This window comes from Equus caballus, chromosome 3, assembly GCF_041296265.1.
Source record: "Equus caballus isolate H_3958 breed thoroughbred chromosome 3, TB-T2T, whole genome shotgun sequence".
NCBI lineage: Eukaryota > Metazoa > Chordata > Mammalia > Perissodactyla > Equidae > Equus > Equus caballus.
In genome coordinates, this window is record NC_091686.1 from 32,212,388 (window position 1) to 32,226,220 (window position 13,833).

Genomic DNA, 13,833 nt, shown 5'->3' on the forward strand with positions numbered 1-13,833 from the left:
GCTGCCATCTGCAGCCTGACTCCAGGCTCCCTCCTGCCACAGCGCCAGAGGCGCCGCGGGTCCCCAAAAGGGAGTGTCTCCCGTCTTCCTGCATCTGGGACGAGGCTGCTACTCACGCAGTCGTGTTCAATGTCGCGGAGTCAGCGGGTGCCCGCCTGCCTCCCGCAGGAGACGTCTGCACAGGCTGCCCTGGGAGCAGTGGAGTGGGTTTGTCCTCAGCGGCTGCGAGGGAAAGAGCAGGAGACCCCAAAATCATGCTCCTTCCTTCCCTGCCCACCCACCTCCCACCTCCCGGCCCCAAGAGAGAGACACTCCGAATTTTGTTGTCACATCCTAAGTGACCTCCCCACGGAGACAGTGACCGGGAAGGCTCCTGGCCAGCTGTCCACCCAGAATGAGGAACAATGGGTCTCTTGGGTGCCCTGGGGCCAGAGGGCAAGGGGGAGGCCTCTCACACCATCAGCTTACATTTAACAAGCACCTACTGTGTACCAGGTGCCCCCAGGCCCCAGGGCCATGCGGTGAATGAGCTCGGTCATTCTCCTTCAGACCATGGGTGGGGGCAGCACACAGCCGAGGTTAACAAAGGTGTGCATTTGTGTGTGTGTGTGCACATATATGTGCTTACAATATAAAAATATGAGATAAAATGCGTAGTATAAAAGTGACTATACATAGTATACAGTACAGTCTATGATATACTATTTTATGAACTATTATATAGAAAATGTAGCACGTTTTAGTCGTTTGTGGAGAGAGTGTCCTCCCTGGTGGAATCAAGGTGGGCTTCCCTGAGGAGGTGCCGTGGAGCTGGATTTGGGTAGTAAAGATCACAGGGTGAGGATGTTAGTCCTGCAGTACGCACGAAGAAGGTTTTGTGTCCCCACTTTGCCTATGAGGAAATCGAGGTGCCCCAAGTGGGGAATCAGATCAAGGGCCAGCTGGCCCCAGAGCGGAGCCTGCATCCACCAGGCTGGCTCGAGAGGCCGCGGCCCAACCCTTCTCAGAAGCGGTCCTCCGAAGGCAGCGTGAGTGTGCTGGGGACCATGACGCAGAGCACGATGTCCCCAAGACTGTCGGGAACTCGCTCCCCAAGCGTGCACCCCCGGAGCGCCCAGGCGGGTGGCCAGCGAGTGCACGGAGCCCACCCCTCCCTTCACCTGCACCCCCCACCCCCTGGACTTCTGTGATGTGTCCCCGGTCCCAGGGTCATCCTGCACAACACGTCCGTGTGTGATGGGGGAATTGTGTCCCCCCCAAACTCATGCTGAGGTCCTAACTCCCAGTCCCAGAACACGAGCTTATCTGGAAAGAGGGTCCTTGGGAGGTGATCTGTCAGGATGAGGTCATCCCCGGGTGGGTGGCCCCTCGCCCAGTGTGACTGGGGTCCTGGTACAGAGAGGGCATGTGGACCAGCCACGCACGGGGAGAAGCCACGTGACGGCGGAGGCGGGGACCAGAGCGATGTCTACCGGCCGAGGGACACAGGGACGGCCAGCAGCACCCGTGCCGGGGCGGAGGAGAGGGGGTGGCCGGGACAGACCCCCCCCCCCAGCCCTCGGACGGCCCCCCACTGGCACCCTGACCCTGGCCCGCAGGGCCCGGCGCGGGGGAGAGCAGGCGGCTGTGGTTTCAAGCCCCCACTGGTGGGACTTCGTTCTGCGGCTGTGGGAGACTGACGACCGCGCTCTCGACAGGGCACAGGTCTCAACGCCCAGGGTCCCCAGGTCACAGGACAGGAGCCGAGACCCAGCATGGCTGCCGTTAAGACACGCCTGTGTTTATTGAGCCCCAGGTACCGTGCTGGGCACGCTGACCCCCAGAGCCACCTGGGCGGCCAGCGGTGTTGTCCCGGTCGTCCGGATGAGGAGACTGAGGCTCACAGGGCACGTGCCTCTCCCAAGGGCACACAGCGGAGCCGCCCCCCGCCCCCAGCATCCAGCCCCATTTTTCCAACTGGGGGGTTCTCGTCCTATTGGTGGAGTCCCTGCCTCTGTCCCCTGAGGTCCTCCACGGGGTCCTCGTCAGTAGAGTCATCCTCACTCGCCTCCTCTTCTTTTCTCTGGTTCCGTATGGGGCTCTCAGCACTCTGAATAATAATCATCATCACAAAAACATCAGTAATAATAATGACGGCCACAAGTTCTGTTTTCTAAGGGTTTTGTGTAGATTTGTTCACCTAATAGTCACGACAACCCTACGAGGGGGTTACTATTATCAGCCCCACTTTGCAGGTGACGACTCTAAGGCACAGAGGGGTTAAGGAACTTACCCAAGGTCACACAGCCTGGGAGCAGTGAGTTTGACCCAGGCAGTCTGGCTGAGGGCTGTCCTTCCTCCACGGCCTTTGACCCTGATTGGCATGAGGCCTCTTAGCGTCTTTATTTAGCCTACTTGGTTGAACACTCAAAGGTGCCAGGTGTCCGTGCGGAAATATAAATGTGCCTGATTACAGGCCTTGCTGGGCTCGTAAGGTAAGTAGCATAGGCACCCGGTTATTTTCCTAAAATCTGAGACATTCTGACCTCTGAAACCCACGGGCCACGGGCTGGAGGCAGGAGGGGCTGGTGCCGAGCCTTCAGCTTCCCAGGTGGACGCTTCCTGGTGTCTCTGGGGGGCACTCTGGACACGTGGCCCCGCGGGTTACCGATGCCACCTCCAGGCAGGTGCGGGTCAGACTCAGGGTGTCCCCACACTGCCCAGGCAGCGCCCCCTTCTCGGAGTCTCTGTTCCCAGATGGCCTCTCTGGGTCACTTCACTGTGTCACAGGAGTAACACTCCCCCCATGGAGCTCACCTGGCCGGCGAGAGACCCCAGGCTGGCTAGGGAGGGCGCGGTGTCCGTGAGCGGCCGAGGGTCGTACAGCCCGTAGACTCCACGCATCTTGGCTCTAAAATCCTGCCGAGGGGAGACCAGGGGGTTTGGATCCGATTGGGAAACACACACCGGGTGTGGGGCAGGGCGGGGAGCAGATGGTGGGACCCAAGCGCGAGCACAGCCCACGCTGCCGGGACCCCCGCCCGCACCAGGTCCCATCTGAGGGCCTCCTGTTCGTTATCCCGTACGATCTACCACAGCCCGGTAAGTGAGCACTATTATCCCATTTTACAGACGGGAAAACTGAGGCCCAGAGAGGCTAGGTAACGCGTCCATAGACACACAGGAAAGTTAGCGATCACCCTTGTCCCCGGGAATATGGTAGAGATGCGCGAATGCAGGAGGGCCCAGGCACTCTGCATTCAACCTCAAACGCTGGCTTAAAGCTTATCCTCAAGTTCTTTGACGCGTCTCCCATCAGGATCTGGACTATCCCTCTCGTCCCTTCAACGCGGCCTTGGCAACTCGCACTCTAAGGTGTGGAATGCAGCGCCAGCGGCGCTGTTACTGCCGGGGCTGGGTCATAAAGGTGACGTGGTTCTGTCTTGGGATGCTCGCCCTGGGACCCAGCCGCTGTGCCATGAAGAAGCCCACGCCACGTGGAGAGGCCACGGGTGGATATTCTGGCTGCAGACCCCGCTGGGGACCCAGACAGGGCGGGCTTGGGGATGCGCGGCTCGTGCAGGCGCACAGGGCCCCCAGCTCAGAAGGACTCTCCTGTCATTGTCTTGACGTTCCTAACAACTGTTGAACGGAGGGCCCGCGTTTCCGTTTTGCACCGAGTTCTGCAAAACGCGTGGCTGGCCCTGTGCCCAGATGACGGCTGTCATCCACCGGACAGGAGCGGGAAGCCCGTGACTCCAGCCCCAGCTACCGACGGACTGAAGGCTGATGAGAGATCCAGGGAGGACCGCCTGGCTGCGCCCGCCAACCCCGGAACCGCAAAAGAGTCCCACGGCAGACGACTGCGGGATCCATCACTAGGCCTGGCACTGTGGGTTGTGGCCAACTCAGACAGCTCGTGCTAGATTCATCAGATCAGATGGGGACAGACAATAAGCCCTGCGTCTGCATCCAAACTACGGCGAACACCAGCACAGAGACGCTTTCTGTTGTGGTGATTCATTTGTCTGGGGTTTTTTTCTTTTTTTTTTTTCTGGTGAGGAAGATTGGCCCTGAGCTAACATCCGTGCCCATCTTCCTCTACTTTATATGTGGGACGCCTACCACAACATGGTGTGCCAAGCGGTGCCATGTCCGCACCCGGGATCTGAACCTGCGAACCCTGGGGCTGCAGAATTGGAGCGTGGGAACCTAACTGCTAAGCCACGAGGCCAGCCCCCGTTTGTTTGGTTTCAGTGACCTCGTTGATGTTCCAGATAGATCGTGTTGGGAAAATTCCCACCCCTAGGTTTGGCGCCCAGGGGCGGATATTTAAAACAGTTCATCAGAACATGTCCTCAAGATATCAACATTGCAGAACGCTGCCAACAAGAGCTGCTCCTATCAAGGGGCCTGCCTGGTGGCGCAGCGGTTAAGTGTGCCCGTTCTGCTTCGGCGGCCCAGGCTTCACCGATTCAGATCCCGGGTGCAGACATGGCACTGCTTGGCAAGCCATGCTATGGCAGGCGTCCCACATATAAAGGAGAGGAAGATGGGCACGGATATTAGCTCAGGGCCAGTCTTCCTCAGCAAAAAGAGGAGGATTGGTGGCAGATGTTAGCTCAGGGCTAATCTTCCTCAAAGGAAAAAAACACCTGCTCCTATCAAGACAGGACCAAAATAGAACTCGGCCCCCCACCCGCCACCGAAGGGGAAGCGGGGCCTGGCGCCCTACCCACCTCCAGGTCTCTCTCCAGGTCGTAGTTCTCCAGGGCCTGGAAGGCGCTGGAATACACCTCCACCGCTTTGGCGTGGAAGACCATCTCGATGGTTATGAAGTCTGAGAAAATTTTCTGTGGGGAGAGAAGCCGGGATCACGCAAGCAGCACTGTCAGCGGGAGGGGCCTGGGGCGCCCGCACGTGGACCAACCGGCGGCTGGGACCAACCGGCGGCCGGGGCTTAGCTGTCCTGTGGGGACGGGTCCTAGGTCAACACTTTAATTTATTTCTGATCACACAGCTAATGCACTCCCCTTCAAAAGCTGCCTCGCACAGGGATGGTTCCGGAAGGTGGAGGGCTCGTTTCTCAGCAAGGACTGCTGAGGGGTGTCCCTTCCTCAGCTCTGTCACCTGGGCTCGCCACACAGCCTTTGCTTCTCTCACTCCAAGGCCAGGTGTCTGCAGGTTGATGGCTACAAAACCTCAGCCGCTGTCACCAGGGGCTGTGGGGGGGGCGGTCTTCCAGGAGCAGGAGGGGTGCTGCTGGTAGACGGGGCCCCACCGAGAGGCCCCACAGCCTGAGCCGGCTCGCCAGAATGTAACGAGGTGTCGGCTTCTCCTGGTCAGATGTTTCAGCCCAGTTCAGCAAGCTCTGACAGAGTTCCTGCTGTGTCCAGGCCCAGTGGGGGCTCCTGCCATGTGGGGGCGCAGCACAAGCTCCTACTGTGCGGGGGCCCAGCACAAGCTCCTACCCTGTGGGGGCCCAGCACAAGGTCATCCTGCGTGGGGGGCCCAGCACAAGCTCCTACCCTGTGGGGGCCCAGCACAAGGTCATCCTGCGTGGGGGGCCCAGCACAAGCTCCTACTGTGTGCGGGGCCCTAGCAGAGTCTCTCTCTTTGCTTTAGGGCCCAGCAAGACAGAGGCTTGGTGCTGAGGGAGGAGCCGCAGTTTGGAAACGCACCACCTCACCTGACATGGGAAGCCCCCGGGGAGGCAGCCCGGGGAAGCCCCCAGACCAGCCGAGGAGAAGAAGGGGAGGGGACAGAAATGCCCGCCCCCCACCTCCTCCCCTCAGGAGGCAGCGCAGTGGGGACAGCTGCGCGTCAGGAGGCAGGGCTGTATCCTGCCATTTCCTGGCCTGTGGCCTCCAGGAAATGACCGATCCTCTGGGAGCCTCAGCTTATTCATCTGCACAGGGGGACAAGGGTGGCCCCAGTTCTCAGAGGCTACGAGAGACGCAGCCAATGCGGTGGTTCTCGGTTTGCGCTGCCCGTTCTCCATCTGCGCTGCCCACATCAGCACCAGCCCCACCTCAGGGGCGGGGAGGGTCGGAAATGCGAATTCTCTGGCCACCCCAGCCCACTGAATGGGCTCCCGGCTGGGCCCAGCCATCGCCGTCTGCAGGTGACTTCTGCTGAAAGCGTTCCCACATTCTCTGATAGGAGCTGGTGGGCTACGTTATAAACATGATCGTTTTATTAGAGTCGCGACCTAAAACCTATATGGTGGGAATCATAATTTTAAGTTCTGGTTTTTCTCTCAAAATTGGGAGAGCTTCACAGGGGGTGGTTTGAACAAGTGTCTCTTACACACTTAACCCCAGAAGTGTAAGGACGCCCATTTTAAACATGTGCTGCCCCAGACCATGGAGGCCAGAATCTTGTCAGCTCCTGCTGGCGCCCACTGGGCCCAGCCTTCGGGCCACGTAAACAGCAGGTGCCTAATAACGGTGAGCTGGGGGTTTCAGGGCCTGCCTGCTTCACAGTTGCCTGGGCACCAATTACCACTGCCTCCCTAGCTCTTGCGTTCGTTGCCTTTGTTTATTTATCCCTCATTCATTTCCCAAATCTTTACTGAGCGCTCGCTAAGTGCCAGGTCCACGACCTGGTGCCCAGGACCCAGCAGGGGACACGACAGGCGGGGGTCCGCCCTGAGGCACCGACGTGTGGTGTGGGAGGTGGACGTGGAGCAGTGAGGTCGCCGCCACGCCCTGCACTCCCTGAGGAGCAGCACACGTAACAGGGTTCCCCCAGGGGTATCAACTCAAGGAAGATGGGGGCCTCGCCTCCTGGCTGTGGTGCCCCCGCCTCAGGCACAGCGCCTGGCACATAGTAGGTGTGTATTCAACATTTGTTAGATTAACAAGTGAACCAAAGATATAATTAATCATCCCCCTGGGATAACTGCCCCCAGAGGGACATAACAGACTGTGTTAACGAGGGACCAGATGGGTGTGGGGGTCCAGGAGAGTTTACTGAAGGATGAGGAGGTGTTAACTCCATACAGAGTAAGGGCAGAGTCTTCCTGACAGAGGGCACAGCCTGTGCAAAGGCCCTGAGGTACAAAAGGGCTTGGTGCCCTTGAGCTTGGAGAGGCTGGAGGGCTAGGCTGGGGCTTCCAGAGCCTTGGGGAGGATTTTGGCCTTTATCCTTGGAACAAGGGAAGCCATGGGAGGGACAAAGTGGAGGGACAAAGGCAGGAGTGACAAAGTGGAGCTGCCTGTCGTGAGATCCCTGGGGCTGCAATTTGGAAAATGGACTAGAGAGGATCAAGCCGGGGGCAGGGGCCTCAGATCCGTTTGTCCTTAGAGACCCTGACCCCCTGTGGCCCTCCTGCGGGAGCTGGGCTGCGGGCCCAGGATTGCCGTGGGGATGGATGGGGTCCAGGTGGGAGGGAGGGAGGAACCTGCGTTTAGAGCTTCAGGAAGGAAAGGAGACAGCAGGGCGGTCCCGGGGGTGGCGTGGAGAGGCAGGGGCCAGGGAGACACTCTGCCACGTCCTTCTGGGGTGGCGGCCGGCTGCCTGTTGGGGGGCAGGGCCTCCTCCAACGCTGCCTTCCGGGCGGCCAGCTGTGCGGACAGCTGCCCTTGTGCTGCCGGCCACCACCCCCGCGGCCAGGATCAGGCCAGGATTAACTGTCCTGGGAGCCGGGCTCTGAGCTCGAGCGAGTGGGCACCAGCTCACACACACACACGCACACACAACCCCAGGGGCGCACACACGCACTCACACAGGCACGCGGGCACACACGGGGCAGGCCACGGTACGTCCAGCACAGGACCGGCCACGCCTACCTGTAGGTCCTTCAGCTTCTGCTTCTGGAAGGTGTCGATCGTTTCCTCTAGCTGCTGGGTGGTGCGGCTGGCGTCCACCGAGGCCCTCTGCACCCTGGTCTCTGCCTGGCCCAGAGAGAGGAAGTGCCATGGGGGGCACCCCCCATGGATCAGCCTCAGTCTCCCCCCTACTTTGGGGCCAGCTCTCCTGCGTCGTGGGTGTCTCTTGCCAACGTGGTCATTGAAGGAATGGCTGAGTAGGACCGTGGCTAAAGGGGCTGGCGCTGCTTGGACAGACCCACTTACTAGCTGTGTGACCTCGGGCAAGTCACTTAACCTCTCTGAGCCTCAATCTCCTTGCCTGCAAACGGAACAGTGATAAGACCCGCTTGCAGGATTGTTGTGAGAATTAAGGAGTGGGCACCATGGAGCTATTCTTATAACAGGGACGCCACGTTCACTGATAATTCATTCCAGCACGTGGAATGCTTTTAGGTAATCAATTCATTGGTTCCTTTGATCGACATCTACATGACCCGACCCCATGCCAGACCCCGCACGTGAGGAACCTGGATTTTAGAGTCAGACGCCCTCAGAGCCGAGTTCTGGGTTTGCCCTTTAACTCCCTTTGTGACCTTGGGCAAGTCACCTTCCTCGGCCTCAGTTTCCCTCTCTGGAGGTGCCCACCTCGTGGGAGCATTCAGTAGGTGACTCTGATGAGGTCACAGGGCCGTGGAGGGGAGTGACTGGTTGAATAGTGTCCCCAATGGGACAGAGCCCCCAGCCCGCTGCTTCCCCCGCACCTGGGACTCCCGCACCTGCCTAGGTGGAAGCTCGCCCGGCCGTGCGTGCGGGAGCCCGCTGGTTACCTGTGTGCGAGTCCGCCTCCGCCAGCCAGCTGCGGACACTCACCTGGGACTGCGGGAGGGCTGCTAAGGAGCCGGTGAACTCAGGTGGCCCCTGGCCGCCCCACTCAGAGGGGGCCCATGGCAAACAGCCACCCCGCCCCCAGCCCCAGGCCCCCTTCCAAGGAAGGATACGATCATTTGCCTGTCCGAGGGCGACTTCTGCCTCAGTTTCTCCAGCTTTTCCAGTTGTTTGATCTCGTTATTCCGGACGCGTTTGAATTTCTTGATCTCGGCCTAAGGGGAACAGAGGGTGTTTTCGGGGCATCCTGGCGACAAGCCCAGCCGCCGCCACCCTGGAGCGCCCCGCTCACCCGGGTCTGCTTTATCTGTGCCCCATAGAGCTTCAGGGGGGTGACGACCTTGGTCTCCAGCCTCTCGACCTGGGAACACGGATGCACAGAGACTCAGGGCGGACGAGCCAGCAGAGGCCTGGAGGGTGCGCGGCCCCCAGCCTGCATTCGTGGAGCGCCGTCTGCACACCTGGAGCTGCGTGGCTGGGGAGCAGGGGAGCCCCTGACACCCTCCCTTGCCCCCAGGGGTTGCGAGCGCGGGCCTGGGCTCAGGGATCCGCAGGGCTGGGCGCCACATGTCATCTTGCTGAGCCTCGCTCCCTGGCCTGTAAAATGGGTGTAGTGACTGTCCCCGCCCAGGGCTCCATGACAGTTCTGTGGAACCCACGCTGTTTCGGTCTCCCGCGCGCCTTAGGATCTCGCCGGGGAGGCTCGACAGACCCTCAGGGAACACAGGCTAGCTCGGGATTCGGAGCTGACTGCACTGTGCAGCCACCAAGGATGCAGCACGGGGGGCGAGGGGACCCTCCCACCCTGAGCCAGTGCCTGTGCGCCAGGCCTAACGCTAGATCCTGGAATGAACAATATCAGTAATAGTAACACGATCACAACGAAAGCCAATGTTGGCTACGTACCCCGCAGCCCCCATTGTTCTAAATCTGTGGGTGTCACCCTACAGCAGGCCTGCGAGTCCCCCCACCCCCACCCCGGGGCTCCTTAGAACCCTGATTGCCGGACACCACCCCAGGGGTTCTGACTCTGCCGTCCCGGGTGTGGCCTGAGGACCTGCATTTCCGACAAGCTCCCAGGTGAGGCTGATGCCTTGCAGACAGGGGTCCCCTGAACCCCTGGCTTGCCAGATGGGCCAGAGCAGCTGGGCTCCCCACGACCCTGGGAAGGGGAAGCACAAATCTAGAGAAAAATTGGTTTTCCCAGGTGACGAAAGGAACAGGGACACCTCCCCTCTCTTACAGTATTTCTTTTAGAAAACTCAGGATGGTAAACCCTTTCTCTGTCCCTCTGAGATGTATGTAAGCCTTTAAAACGCTAAATAAGCGCCCGGCAGGCTGGACAAGGCGGCAGGATGGTCATCTCCTTGAGACGCAGACTTCAAGGAGGCAGCGTCTCTGGGGAGCTGCACCCGTGCACTCCGAGCTGTCACAGAGACGTGAGCAGTGTCGTTGCTCCTTTGGATAAAGACATCAGCTCGCACAGGTGGCCGCCCACACGCCAGGTGGGATTTGGAAGTCCCTGGTGACAAATGGTGCCCTCCGTCCCCCTCCCGAGGGGCGAGCGGCACCCGTCTTGAGAACGCGAGTGCGTGTGACGGGTTCTTTCCGCCTGGGAACGCAGCGGGGTGAGGTCTCTCTCTGTCTCTGCCATCACTTCCCAGGTCGCCTGTGACGTGCGTCACAGTCTGGTTTAACGCGTGTTCACCAGAAAAGCTGTTTTGTTCTTTTCTCCGACTGGAGAGAGGATGTCTCCGGGCCGGCAGGAGATTTTTATTCTTAATTATTTCCCCACCATGCCGCAGCCTCCCCAGCATTGCTCCAGGTCGGGGACCCTGGGGCTGTGCCTTGTGCCGGGGACAGGTGGGCCCACCGCGCTGCCCGCAGGGCCCCTCCCTGGGTCTCCTTGCCTTGTCCACCCCTCGTCCGCCTCGGCTGAGCCCCCGGGTGGCCGCACCCACCTCGGCCTGTCGGTAATCCTGCACTTTGGCCAGGTCCTCAGCGAAGCTCCTCACGGCGGCCCGCAGCTCGGGGGTCTCAGTGTTGGCGAAGTCGACAAGCTGTCTGACCAGCTGGTCGGCCTTGTCCCGCAGCCGGGCCGTCTTGCGGGTGTAGGCGGCCAGCAGCGAGCAGAACTGGCCGAAGTACTTCTCGGCGTTGCTCACCGTGTTCTCCATGCCCCGCACCTGGCTGTCCCTGGGGAGGCGGGGGCCTGAGGGCGGTTCTGGCAGTGACGCCCAGCCAGGCCGGGACGGCGACGCGGGGTCCCCCTCCATCGCCCTCCTGCCAGGCGCCCGGTCCCTGCATGATGCTTAGGGTGCTGCGTGAGCCCATCAAGGCAGGTGCGGGAGACCAGTGGGTCGCGGGCTGTCCAGTGGCCGGGCACGGATGCAAACGCGGGTTTGGCCCCAAGCCGGCCCTTCCCTCTCTGCGACCCTTGAGAGGCCCTGGTCCTCCTGGCTGTCATTGCTTGTTCCCAGCAGCCCTGGCCGCAGCTCCTCTTCCCTTGGAAATGCCCCTTCCACCTTTGCCCAGCTGTCAAAATTCTCTCCTGGCTCCGAACCCCGAAGCTTTTATTTTTGGACCAGTTTGAGGTTGACAGAAACCCCAAGTGGACTGTCCCCCTGGAGCACACAGCTTTTCCCATCATTAACGTCTCGCGGGGGTGGGGTACACTGGTGATGACCGAGGAGCCAACGCGGATACACTGTCATCACCTAGCTCAGCGGTTTCCACGTGGGTCCACTCAAGGGCTGCGCCTTCTGTGGCTCCCGACAAGCGCCCGATGCCCCGTGTCCCCCGTGCCAGTGTCATCGAGGGTGGTGCCCATGTCCTCCTCATCCCCCCGTTCTCCCCACAGCCCGGGGCCTCGAGGCTGTCCCTCTGACATGTCACCTGTTGCCTGGTCCTCTCGCCCTCCGCATCTCAGGGTGCGAGTTGCTGACTGACCTCAACGTGCTGCGGGCCAGGCACCCGCCCATCGTAGGTGCTGACAAGGCGGCACAGCCTCCCGCCCGCCCCTCCGCACCCTCTCCTCGCCCCTCGCCCCCAGGTCGTCCCCCTCCAGCCCATTTGACCACAGTCCCCCGTGCAACCCTCTCATCACGTCCCTGAAGCCGGAAAGTCCCTGAGGAGCAGCCCTCTGTCCTCCGCCCAGCGAACCCTAACTCGCGCAGAACTCGCAGTTTGCAAAGTGCTCCACTTGGAAGTAAAGCACTATTCCTGTCACCGACTTAAAACTGAGTAAAGTGAGGCCCAGAGAGGCGAAGCATCTTGCTCAAGGTCACACAGCCACCACAGCCTCTATTCCTCCGGGTGGGGTCCTCGGACCTCCTCAACCACAATCAGCTGGGGCACAAGTTAAACATGCAGATTCCCAGGCCCCCACCCCACACTGGGAGCCAGAACCCCTGTGAGCGGGGCTTAGGGGGCTGCGTTGTTAAGGAATCGAATCAAGTGATTCGCAGGCACCCTGGAGTTTGTGACCCTCAGAGGAAGCAGGTGTGGGAACACCGATCAAGGGGCAGGCGAGCTTCAAGGGAGCAGTGACAGGATCAGGCTGGGGGCAGTGGGGTTGGGGATGAGTCCACGGGGGAGGGGGGTGATGCCTGCTGGGGCTTTGAGGCACAAAGAGGAGTTTTCTCAGTGGAGGTGAGCCAGGGAAGGAGGGGTGAACCCTGTGAATTTGACCAGCTCAGAGCTGTGAGCAGTAATGCTGGAGAAGCAGACAGAGGTCAGATTCCAGAAGGCTCTATAGTCCCGGTCCCCATCTTCCCTCGACCTTGAGGTGGGGCAGAGTTGGAGGGGGAGCACCCCTCACCACCACCACCCCTGCCAGTCCTGGCTGCCCCCACCTCTCTTGGCGCATCAGCCCCCAAACCCCACCGCCCGCTCTCTCCCAGCCGGGCCAGCGCAGGCCACTCACCTGGAGAGAACAATGTTCATTGTGACGAGAGGCGCCGGCTGTCCGGGTCTCGGGGAGCAACGAGGGGCCCCAGGGGTCCCACAGGCCCAGGAGAAGCCGGGCAGGGCTGGGCACAGCTGTGTGGTCTGGGCTCAAGGGACGCTGCCACCTGGTTGCCAGGCAACTTGGCCACCCACAGCCACCCTGGGAGGAGCCTCGGCTGGTCGCCTGGCAACCCCTGCCCCGGGCAGCCTCCCAGGGGCTTAGGAGGCCTCACCCAGCCTTGCGTTGGCCCAGGGGCTCCCAGAGAGGCCTGCTCCCCCTTTCCAGTTGGGGTTCCGAGGATCCGGGCGTGTTGGGGGTCCCCAGGAGGTGGCAGTGGTTGGATTTAGGGCAGAGGGCCTGGGCTCCATCGCGCTCTGAGGTGCCTCTTCCCACGAGGAGGCCGCCCGGCTGTCCCCAGAGTCGGGGCTGAGGGTCCCAGGGGATCCGGTGCTCAGGATGGGGGTGCGAAAAGGCACCGAGTCAACGTGGGGGTCCTGACGCCTCGTTGCTGGATGGAGGGCACAGGGCGCCAGCCCAAAGGAACATCTTGAACGTGGTCATCAGCGTTTTCATTGTTTTTTTCCCTTATTATAAAAACAGCACCTGGCCGTTGTTAGAAAAGTAAGAAAATAAACGAAGACGACGCAGCAGCGCGTGTCTGGCTGTGACTTCAGTCCAGCGCGGCTACCGAGCGTCGGATGGGTGCATCGCATCACATATGCTGCACCAGCAGAAAAGAGGTGAGAGAGCGACGGCAGCAACAAGGCTGAGAGTGGAGGAGGCTCAGCTGGAGCACAGCAGCAGAACGCTGGTCCCTGGAGCCCCACGGGACTGGACACGGTTCTGTTCCCTCTGTGCAGGTCCGGAGGTTTTCATAAGGAAGAGCCTTTTTTTTTGAAGTAAGGACTTTAGAGTCAGCTAACCATGAGTTCGAATCCCAGACCCAAGCCCTGCTGTGTGACCTTGGGCAAGTCGCTTGACCTCTCTGGGCATCAGTCTCCTTCCCTGTAAAATGGGATCATGACAATATCTCCTTGCTTCCTTGTTAGGAGAGTTAAGTCCGTGGCGTGAGGCAAAGGGACAGGGCAGGGGCAGACCCTTGCTGCAGCTCCTTGCACATAGGCCCAGGGTGCTGACCGCTCCCAGGTGGCTGTCACGGGGACCCCGCCATCTTGTGCTGGTTGCCTGCCCCTTCCCCACACTTCT

General features: G+C 60.6%; 1 protein-coding gene across 2 annotated transcripts; it reads right to left on the minus strand.

The window, feature by feature from the left end:
* Nucleotides 1-1,759: 1,759 nt before the first annotated feature.
* Nucleotides 1,760-12,744, minus strand: CIBAR2 (CBY1 interacting BAR domain containing 2). Of its 2 annotated transcripts, none has more exons than XR_011436940.1 (9): nucleotides 12,604-12,744; nucleotides 10,640-10,874; nucleotides 8,971-9,039; nucleotides 8,792-8,893; nucleotides 8,621-8,669; nucleotides 7,773-7,877; nucleotides 4,719-4,832; nucleotides 2,797-2,898; nucleotides 1,760-2,089 (listed from the first exon to the last, which is right to left on the minus strand). XR_011436940.1 is itself a non-coding variant. In XM_023637433.2 (9 exons), the coding sequence occupies exons 1-9, from the start codon at nucleotides 12,621-12,623 to the stop codon at nucleotides 1,973-1,975; spliced, it is 870 nt and encodes a 289-aa protein (XP_023493201.1). In that variant the 5' UTR covers nucleotides 12,624-12,744; the 3' UTR covers nucleotides 1,760-1,972. The 2 variants fall into 2 exon arrangements, 1 of the variants encoding a protein (XP_023493201.1); XM_023637433.2 differs by having other exon boundaries at nucleotides 8,664-8,669.
* Between the last annotated feature and the right edge of the window lie 1,089 nt (nucleotides 12,745-13,833).

Bases quoted from the DNA above. Each gene is read 5' to 3' on its own strand.
- CIBAR2 (XM_023637433.2), bottom strand. From the start codon at position 12,623: ATGAACATTGTTCTCTCCAG. The intron at 9,040-10,639 runs GTGGGTGCGGCC...CCGTGTTCCCAG, and splicing joins AGGATTACCGACAGGCCGAG to GTCGAGAGGCTGGAGACCAA. The intron at 4,833-7,772 runs GTAGGCGTGGCC...CTCTCCCCACAG, and splicing joins AGAAGCTGAAGGACCTACAG to AAAATTTTCTCAGACTTCAT.